General features: G+C 46.4%; 1 protein-coding gene across 1 annotated transcript in view; it reads right to left on the bottom strand.

Annotated features, from left to right (window-relative positions):
* Slc13a2 (solute carrier family 13 member 2) overlaps positions 1–10,878 on the bottom strand; it is a 35,377-nt gene that overhangs the window by 462 nt on the left and 24,037 nt on the right. Inside the window, 1 exon segment of the mRNA XM_051181581.1 lies at positions 6–137. Coding sequence (XP_051037538.1) covers positions 6–137 — 132 coding nt within the window.

Below are 10,878 nucleotides of genomic sequence, written 5' to 3'. Positions count from 1 at the left end.
GGTACTGGCTCCTGTGCCCGCCCTGGCCGCGCCCGGCCCCCCAGCCCTCCCCTCCTGTACCAGGCCAGGGCCCCCAGTCCCTGCCAGCGGGCATAGCCTGTGGCTTGCGGGGGAGGGGGTGGTTCTGTGGCCCCCACCTGCACCCCAGAACAGAGATGTCAGCCCCCACGGGTGGGGCCCAGGCCTGTTGAGACATGCACCTGTGTGTCAGGAGAGCCCAGCCACCACATGTGTGTTCATGGAGCTGGTGAGGGGATTCTGGAAAGTGGTACACGGTTGCAGCACTGAGTCCCCTGAGGCACAGCGTGGACCAGCAGTGACTGGGACCCCTCAAGGACCCAGTGCTTTCTGGGATGTATCTACAGGGTTGCCTCATCTGCCTGTCATATTACCTCTGACTCCTTATGTGTAGGGATTATGCACCCCCAAGTCCACGTGTGACTTCCTCTACATGTCTGTAGACTTCCTCTGCTCGTTTCTCCATAGATCTGTTAGCATCTATGTCTTCCCTGATGTCTGTGCCTCTCTGGCTCTTATCCCTGTACCTAAGCCTGTATCTCACTGCTATGTGTCGGCTATGAATTTATAGCCATGTATCTCTGCTCTGGATCATCCCGCCCCATGGATAGGTGTGGGAGGAGATGGAGGCTGCCTCGTCCTGTGTCATCACCCCCACAGTCCCTCCTCATGATCTACACGATGGAAATATCTGAGTGGCCGCCGGGTCCCAGCCCCTCGGGGTCTACAGTGGGGGCACTGTGCCTGGTGGGTATAGGAACTGACCACCATGGCTCCTACCTGCATTAGGCCTGGGGCCTGTCCTTGCTCCTCCACAGCCTTTTCAGCCCCATTTATGTTTCATGTCCCCAGCCTTCCTCTACGTTCTTTCCCTCCTCTTGTCCAGCCTCTCTGCCTAATTGTACCTCTTCCTGGAGCTAAGGGCTGGGGGGGAATGGTAAAGCTACTGCTTTGTGGGGCCTGGGACATAGTTTCTGGCCCGAGGGTACAGCAGGCCTGCTCTTCCCACTAACAGTCTCTCCCTCTAAAGACAGTGTGATCATGGCTGGAGGGTGGTTCAGGTCTTGTGGCACAAGCATGAATGGACTGAAAACACTTGAAGACATTTTGGGTCAGAGTGAAATGGAGGCAGGAGGACTTGAGTCTGGGTTCCCGGCACCCATGTAAAAGCCAGGCCTGGCAGGGCACATCATAACCTAGGGAAGACAGCAGATTACCTAGCCAGTTAGTTTAGTCAAAACAGCAAGTTCCAGGTTCAGTGAGAGACCTTGTCTCAAAAAATAAGGTGGAGAGAGAATCAGAAAGACCTGTGACACTGATCTCTGGCCCCCACACAACACAGGTGAGTGCACCCATGCACATGTACACACACACACACACACACACACACACACACACACACACCAATAGATAAAACATTTGGAGGTGTCTTGATCTCGGTGGAGGCCATGCAGAGCTCAGTGGAAAGGTGCTGACAGTGGCTGACTGTGTAGCCATCTCGTGGTTTTTTGAGACTGTCTTACACTGTAGCCTAGAACTCTCTGAGCTGTGGCATCACAGGCATGGTCCACCATGTCTGGCTCAATGGGCTCATTTGTATGTGATGGTTAGCTGTGTGATCTTCCATACTTGAACCTCAAGTCCCACCTTCTCATCTGTTAACAAGAGGATGGGAAGGGTTAAAAATATTCACAGTTCCCATGACAACCCACGGGGGAGAGCTGATGGTCAATAAAATGCATCTCCCTTCCCTATACCAAACCCTGAGGTGCAGGGGGACTTAGGCATGTTTGTACACCAGCTTTGGAAGAGGATTTGATTTCTGGGATTAGGACTGTGGATCTGAGTCAATTCACCTTTCTCTAGGACTGGCAAGTGGCCTTTTCCTCAAGGGGAGCTGCTTTAAGGGGAGCCCTGTTTCTTTAGGTAACAGTGAATGGAGTTTCACAGAGAAGGGACAGTTGTTGAGATTGTCTTGTATGTTTGGGAACTGTTGCTCTGCCTGATGTATCCAGGACTGACTGTCTTTTCTAGATTCACAAAGTATTGCTGTAGAGACATTTTAGGAACAGAAAGCCAGGAAGGTTATGAGTGGACCTCCACCACCATGGCTGTCCAGTTCAGGGGGGAATACCTAAAAAAAAGCCAGTAAAGGCACCTGCAGCCAAGCCCAAAGACCTGAGCTCAGTCCCTGGGACTTTGTCATGAGAGATGTTGACTGACTTCTGAAAAGCGTCCTTTGACCTTTACACAAATATTGTGGCATGAAGCTTCTTCCCTCCCCCAAATAAATAACTAAATGTAATAAAAGATTTTTTAAGGTAAGAAAAAAAAAGGGGGGAAAGAAAGAAGGAAGAGATAGGGTGTGAGTAAGAGGAAGGAGGACATAAAATTTTCAAAATACTGCAAATGAAGCAAGCAGTTATTAAGAAATGGAAGAGAGGGGCTGGAGAGATGGCTCAGCAAGTAAGAGCACCAACTACTCTTCCAGAGGCCCGGGTTCAATACCCACCACCCACATGGCAGCTCACAATTATCTGTAACTCCAGTTCCAGGGGATCATACACCCTCACACAGACATACATGTAGACAAAACATGAATGCACATAAAATAAAAATAAATTATTTAAAAAAAAAGACAAGAAAGAGAATCACGGGGAAACCATTAGAGGAGGTGGGTGAATTTCCTTGGGTAGCCGAGTAGCAGTTATATTGGTAAAAGCCAAAGTCATTTATTTCTTCTTTTCTTTTCTTACCTTCTCCCCTTCTTTTTCTTCTTCTTCTTCCTCCTCCTCCTCCTTCTTCAAGATAGGGTTTCTCTGTGTAGCTTTGTAGACTCACAGAGATCCACCTGCCTCTGCCTCCCAAGAGCTAGAATTAAAGGTGCATGTCACTGATGCCCAGCTGCCAAAGTCATTTCTATGCAACTGAAAATTCTATGCTAGAAAATGGTGTCCATATGTGTTGCTGTACACTTGTAAGCTCTGTCTGGACACAGGAGGATAAAGTTCAAGACCAGCCTGGGCTACATAGCCACACCTCATATTAGGATTAGAAACAGACACAGAAGACCGATGCCTCCACAGTAATGACATTGCAGAATGCCCATGAATAAGTTTAATAAGAAATAGGAATCCACATGAGGAGAACAATAGGCTTTTTACTGGCTAACATAAAAATAAGGCCTACAGAAATATAAAGATGTCCTGTTACAGAACGAGGAAGCTGAATATGTGTTGTACAGAAATGAATTATTGTCCAAATAACCTCCAAACAGAATGCCTGTCAAATTCAAAACCTACCTTCCTTGAACCTTAGAACTTGACAAGTTGAGTCTAAAGTCTAGGGGAAAACTAAACACATGCAAATGGCTTAGAGCTTTTGAAATTTGCCTCAGGAATCTTCAGACTCTCAATAAGGTCTTATGTGAATTCTGGAGGGAGAACCCAAGCCCTACGTGTGGGGGGGCAGTGTGAGGCTATCCTGGGCTACATACCAAGACTTTGACTCAAAACTAAATAAAAACAATACCAACCTGGTGAGATGGCTCATGGGATAAAGAGGCTTGCTATCAGAGTTTGGTCCCCAGAACCCACATAAAGGTAGGTAGATAGATAAAACTGGCCCCATTTGTTACGATCAGGTTTTCCCACCAGCCTGGTCCCACAGCTGCGCCAGCCCCAAATAACACACAGAGATGCTGTATTAGATATAAAGCTGATGGCCTGTTACTAACATTTCTTATTGGCTAGCTCTGTCTTAAATATTAAACCATTTCTAAATATTTCCACATGGTCTTATCTTACCGGAGAGAGTGTCCAGGGTTTTCTCTTGGTCCTACATGTTGAATATCCTCCTACTTCTCCCCGAACCCTTGTCTCCTAGTTCTGCCTGTCTTCCTTTCCTATTGGCCAACAGGGCTGTATTCACTAACCAATAAGAGAAACATATTTACAGAATGACATCTCTCATCATCTCCTCTTTTCGGTCTAAAATAAAAAACATAGCAAAATATATACCAAAACAGTTATCAAACAAGAACCACAGATAACAATATTTAGTTCATTAACATTTAGCAAGATTTAAAGAAAATATTCCATTATCTATCCTGTCTTTGTGAGTCTAAAGTTTTATATGTAACTTATCTTTAATCCTAACTAAGGAAAACTATAACCATAACTATCTGTCTTCAACTCCTTCAAAGACCACAGAAAGATAATATATAAACTTTAGAAATGACAGAGACATCTAGCTACCTATCAGTCACCCGAAGTTCTTCTGTAATGTTCCATCTTCAGCCATAGTGTGCTTGGCAGACTCCTCAGCAGAGTAGGTAACTTTTTTTCCTTATTTTACATATAGATCCCAGTTCCCTCTCCCTCTCTCCTTCCTTCTTCCCTCCCTCTCTCCCTCTCTCCCTCCCTTCCATGCCCCCCAACCACCCTCCCATCCCATTCCCCCACCCCACTCCACAGGGAGGGTGGTACCTTCCAGGAGGAGCAGAGTAGGAAACTTTAAACTGTCCATCTGTGTTGGCAGTTTGTCAGTCACTTTTCTCTGTGTCCTGTAGTCTGTCTGGCAGACTCTTCCATGAAGCAGGAACCCTGTAGCAATGTCCATCTTGAATCAGCAGTCACTTTTCTGTGGGTCCTGCATGTCTAGTTTATACAGCATAAAGTTAAACAGACAAGAACAGTATCTTGCCCAAATGGCTTGTCATATTGAAAGCAAACTTTATAATGCATTTCTTCAATGTCCATCTTCCTTTCTGATGTAGGTGGTGTTGCCAGGAACAGTTATGTCTCACTGTCAAGTAAAACCCTAAACCATTTTAAATACCATATTCTGTAGGTCTTTGAAAGGTTTGAAGAATGCCTATCCATCTCAAATACATCTTAAATACATCTTGAAAACCTAACTAACTTAAGTCTAAGTTTTGACTATCATAGGTAACTATCTATAATCTTTGCTAAATTATATATTATATTTCTAAATGAGCTATATAAACACAATATCTAAACAAGAGGAGAAATATACATATCACAAAATTGACCTTAAACTGTATCAATATATGAAAATCTGCTTCAAAGGAAAGTATTCATATCCATACCATAATCCCCTTTTTACCTTTAAAGAGATTGGTTGTGGTCATTAACCATTTATAACCATATAAATGAAAATAAACATAGACAATATTTGGGAATTTGGGCTGTTTTTTCCAAACTGCTTCCTGCTGATAGGGGGCACTGTCATGGGGTTCCTAAGAAGACACAGAAATCCTGGCTGTAGTGGTCTGCAAGGGTGCCCTGTCTCAGCTGTTTTGAATGTTGGATCACTTGGGACACTGCTTCAGGGGGTCTGGCTTGATCAAATCATGTTAGTCTGGAAGGAATCCATAGCTTTTCATTTTTTGTGGAAACAAAACTAGAAATTGTTTACCCCAGTAAGATGTCCTTAGACTTAAATTTTGAAGCCAAAGCATTTAAAAATATATAAATTAGAATAATTTAGCACTATTGATAATCAAGTGTATTGTAGCAATTATTTCTTCCTTAGTAATTAAGCAATTTAAAGGCAATATCATAGCATACAGTATCCAGACTCTTTGTGTGCTTTCCATCTTCATGTGGCTTTTTAAAAATTATTTTATTTCTTCTACTTTTATTTTTCTCTGTGTAACTTTGGCTGTCCTGGAATTCACTCCATACAACCAGGTTTACTTTGAAATTACAGAGATCTGCTTGCCTCTGCTTCCCGAGTACTGGAATTAAAGGTGTGTGCCATCAATGCCCCAGCTGCTCTCTCCAGCTGTTTATACACACCATTGAATTGTTAGCAGAGCTTCTTAAAAGATTTGCAGTTTTTTGCCACTTCTGATGAATCAGGAAACCTTTTAAAGGAGCCGTGCAAATTTCTGTTTCTCTCTAGCAAAACAGCCCAACCTAGAAAAATGATGCTACCCAGAAGCCTTGCTTGTCTCTGTTCTTTTGTTCCTAAAACCGCCTTTTAAGCTTTTGTCGAGTTTTAAGTGAAAGTTCTCGGCCCTGTGTTGGGTCATTTTGTTCCGAGCAGGTTTTCCCGCCGGCCTAGTCCCAGAGCTGCGCCAGCCCCAAATAACACACAGAGATGCTGTATTAGATATAAAGCTGATGGCCTGTTACTAACCTTTCTTATTGGCTAACTCTGTCTTAAATATTAACCCATTTCTATTAATCTAAGTATTTCCACATTGTCTAGAGAGAGAGGGTCCAGATTTTTCTCTTGGTCCTACATGTTGAATCTCCTCCTACTTCTCCCTGAACCCTCCTTGTCTCCTAGTCCCACCTACCTTCCTTTCCTATTGGCCAACAGGGCTTTATACATTAACCAATAAGAGAAACATATTTACAGAATGACATCTCCCATCACCCATCTAGATGTCTCCTGAGTTCCGTGTATCTGTGCCATGGCACACACGCACTCGCTACAGTAATAAATACATAAACAAAAATGATGCAAAAAATATACCCCAAAATATAAAAAACTAAATGTGATTTTGGCATCAAAATAGATAAATGAATTAATTAATGGAAAAGAGTCCAGGATAAAGTAGAATATCCCTGAGAACTGGGCATGTGATAAAAAGCTAACACAAAAGCAGGGGAAATGTAAAACATACAGTAAATGAGGTTGAGTAAATAGAGTTGAAATAGTTAAGAAAGTTGTCCCCCTCCCCACTGTATGTTAACAGTGATGGGCTGTGGAGGCAGGAAAGGCAAGAGCTTGTAGTTACATGAGCTCCTGTCTCAAGAAAATAGAACAAACCAACACAGTGATGGAAGTCAGGGGTGGTGGCTCATATATGGAATCCTAGCACTTGGGAGGCTGAGACAAGAAGCTTGCCATGAGTTCAAGGCCAGCCTGAATTACACAGTGAATTCCAGGTCAGCCTGAGCTAGAGTGAGACTTGAACAAAATGCACAAACCAATTGCATATCCCCCAAACCCATAATAGACTAAAAAGAAGAGATCCATACAAATCAATATAAAAATATAGAAAATATTTTATTAAATTATGAAATAGAGAAGACACATTGAAGCATGATATCGAATCAGGAAGCCATACAGGAATATATTGACAGATTTTAGTAAATAAAAATTTAAAATTTATTTGTTTTAAAATATGATATTAACAGAAGACAAAAGTAATATATATGACAAAGGATCTGTACTCACATATATAAAGAATTCCTCCAAACCAGGCATTGGTGGCACACGCCTTTAATCCCAGCATTCTGGAAGCAGAGGCAGGTGGATCTCTGTGAGTTCGAAGGCAGCCTGGTTTACAGAGCTAGTTCTAGGAAAAGCTCCAACACCACAGAGAAACCCTATCTCGAAAAACCACACACACACACACAAAAAAAAATCAGGTAGTAGTGTTGCATGCCTTTAATCCTAGCACTCTGGAGGCAGAGGCAGGCCGTGGCCAGCCTGGTCTACTGAGTGGGTTTCAGAATGGCCAAGCCTACACAGAGAAACCTTGTCTCAAAAAAACAAAGCTGTTGGTTCCTCTCTTAAGCCGGGCCCTCAGCTTCCCCTCCAGGCCCAGTAGCCCTTTCCCAATATTCACTCAATGCCAGCATCTGCAGTGTTGACTCAGAAAGCCCTCCCACCCTCCAGCAGACAGAGCTGAGCTGATGCTGATTCCAGTAGATACAGGTAGGGTTTGAACAGGCCTGGGAAGCCAAGGGGCTAGAACTGTCACCTGCCTGCCACCCTGGAGTGGTGTCTTCCACATTGCAGTCGGGAGAAAGACTTTGGAGACCCAAGCAGGAGGAACTGTGACACAGAGCAGGCTAGGCCTATCCTCACCGTACGTCAGAATAGGTCATCATGTGTCAAATTGTGTGTGTGTGTGTGTGTGTGTGTGTGTGTGTGTGTGTGTGTGTTTGGGTTGGGCGGGGTGTATGATCGTGTTTGTGTGGATGGGTTTGGGTGAGTGAATGGAGGCCAGAGGTCAGTGTATGATGTCTTCCTCACTCTCCTTGTCTTATTTTCTGAGACAGGTTCTTACTTGATCTGGGGCTTATTTGGCTGCTCTGACTAGCTGGGAAGCTCCAGAGACCCACTTGTGCTGGGGTTCAGGGGACAAGCTGCTGCACTTGGCTTTCATGTGGACTCTGGTCTTACACTTGTGTGACAATTTACCAACTGCGCCTTCTTCCTCATTTATGGTCCCCTACTCTCTCTTTCTATTTCAGATGCAGTGTTACTCTGGATGACCTGGTCTGCATAGAGAGTTAGAGGCCAGGATTTGTAGGCATAGTCCACCTTACCCGGCACGTTTGCCCATCTCTGCTTTTATAGGCTGAGCTCTGCTTTTCAAAGTGAATTGAGCCTGACCTTCAGACTCTGCATCTCACCGCATTGGTGGAAGATTGAGAGGAAGGTCTGCAGAAGGGTCCTGGGGTGGGTCTCCAGATAAAGCAAGCACTTAGCATACTTGAGGCCCTGGGTTCAGGCCCCAGCACACTGCCCCCAGCAGACTGCAGTCCAGTCACTCCTGGCAGGAAATGCTGAAGGCCAGGTTTCATAGCAGAGGCTGGCTGGAGGGAGCCAGGGATCTGGTCACAGGGTGGGCATGCTGGGGGTGGTGGCTCCTTGGTTGGGTAATGGAACAACTGGACCAGAGCCTCAGGGGAGCTGTCCAGAGAGGCCTGCCCTGTTCTGGTTGACTGGCCTTTGGGAATCGTAGGGAGTTTCCAAGCTTGGTGGGGAGGGTCTGCGGGGGAGGAGTGGGGCAGAGTCCTCCAGGCAGGATGGCTATGTGCTCAGGTCCTAACCCTCCCCACTGGGATCAGAGGAGGTAAGACTGTCTCTAAGAACAGTGAGTCTTTCTGCTGTAGAAAGCGCAGGTACCCTCTCTCTCAGGCTTGCTCATGGCTGTGTTGGGATATGGAGCTACTGTGTGTGTGTCTGGGTGTGTCTGGCCCCGTGTGAGCCTCTGTACGTGGGTCTGACTGTGGGTCTCTGTGACTGTGTGTGTGTGGAGGGGTTGTGAGAGCCGGTACACAGGAATATGTGTGAGTTCTACCGTGGCTCTGGGCACAGGCTCACCCACTCTTAAAGGGCCACCAACTCTTGTGACAGTGTTGCATCTCCTCCCCTTGTTCCTTTCCACACATCTGTGCTACAGGGTACGGCTGGCTCTCCCTAACCTCCTGTTTCCAGCCAGCTGCGGTGGAGGCTGCAGGGTACCCCTTTAGGCAGCTGCCCTGCTGGAGGACCAGGCATTCTCCATCCTCTACCAGTCCCTCCCTCCCTGGGAGACTGGGAAACAGAGGCCCACAGGGGACCTAATTGGAGGAGGCTGACCTTGAACCCTAGAGTGCTTCAGGTGAAGATGAACATGTCGGTGAGGGTGACTTGACTTGTTCCTATCTGCCTAACAAGCTCTTTTTCTGTCTTGAAGGTGTCGCTGACAGGCTTGGTAGCAGCAGCCTTCGTAGTTTGGTTGCTATGGCTGCCCATATAGACTGGTGCTAGAAGGTGGGAAAGGAGTAGGAAACAGGGACCACCCCCACCCAGGGTCCCAGGGCACAGGAATGGGGAAACATCTCAAGTTGGCTCAGGAATCTTGGCCTCTTTGCTGAAACTAAGGTGAGGTTAGGCCTGAGAGGTCAAGACAGTACCTCATGGTCACCAAGTGTGGCCCATAAGGCAACTTGGAAAGGGCTTTGAGGATAGTGTGTCCTGCTGGGAAGAAGTCTGTGCTCTTGGTACGTTCATTGCTTTATGTGACATTCCCCAGACAAGGCTGCATGAAGAAACTAGGGACAGACAAAGCTCCATTTGGCAGGCCATGGTGAAGTATTCCAGTTTCTTGATTTCCTGCAGGATTAGGGAACTCGAGTCTTCTGCTTTTGAATACCAGTTGCCAGGAGACACCCAAAACCTCTTGCTTCCCTGTCCCTGAATTCAGGCAGCAGAGATGGGGCATTGTGTGCCTAGTAGGGTGGTACAGGGTCCTAAGCTACTAGGCCTGATCTACCTTCTGCAGCCTGGAGTGCCTAGACTGTCGTTATAGCCCTGACCCAGGCTGACAGGCCCTTCCTGCAAAGGCCAGACCAGTCCATGTGCTTTATTACCCAGCTAATGATGGTGATTAGGCCCATAAGGGCTGGCTGCCTGCAGCCCTGCCCTCCTCAACCCAGCTTGCTGAGGAGGGAGTGTCCAGGCAGTTGGGGGGAAGCTCGGACAGTAGACCACCAACTCTGGCCTTAACCTGGCTGGTGTTCATCTGCCCTAAAAAAGAGAGTCAGTAAGCCCACCTGCCCCAGGACAGGTAGTGTGATCTCAGCTTGCACCTGCCCCCTGATCAGAGCTAACAGGGTACAGAGTTGAGTGGCCACCAGCTGAATTTGGTGGCACTTAAGAGGCTGAGGAAGGGTTACCATGAGCTGAAAGCCAGCTTAGTCTATATCATGAGTTCCAGGCCAGCCTGGACTACATGCAGCAACTATGTCTCAAACACTCAAAAAGAACAAACAAATGAGCAGGCCGCTGCTTATGCCCTCTAAAGCCTTCCTCAGACAGGACTGTGTTTTGGGTATCCATAGTAACAGAGATGATCCTTCTTGATGCCCTCCTGGGAGCCCACTGCATTCCTGGGGACTGTCCCTTGAGGCCTTGGGGGGGATGCTCACATGGTTTATGGTTGTACTTCATGTGTGAGGAATGCCGGCTTTCAGGGGACAGTGTGGAGGCAGGGCTCTCTTCCCACCCCAATGTTCTGTCAGTATCCATGTCCTCCACAGACAGTCATGTTTCTTTCCTGGCTGCTGTCCCTAAGGGTCCCCAGTTCTGTAAAGATGGTGAATA

Source organism: Phodopus roborovskii, unplaced genomic scaffold (assembly GCF_943737965.1).
Source record: "Phodopus roborovskii unplaced genomic scaffold, PHOROB, whole genome shotgun sequence".
Taxonomy (NCBI): Eukaryota; Metazoa; Chordata; class Mammalia; order Rodentia; family Cricetidae; genus Phodopus; species Phodopus roborovskii.
The sequence above is the reverse complement of the archived record's forward strand: the minus strand, read 5'-3'. Positions and strand labels throughout refer to the sequence as shown.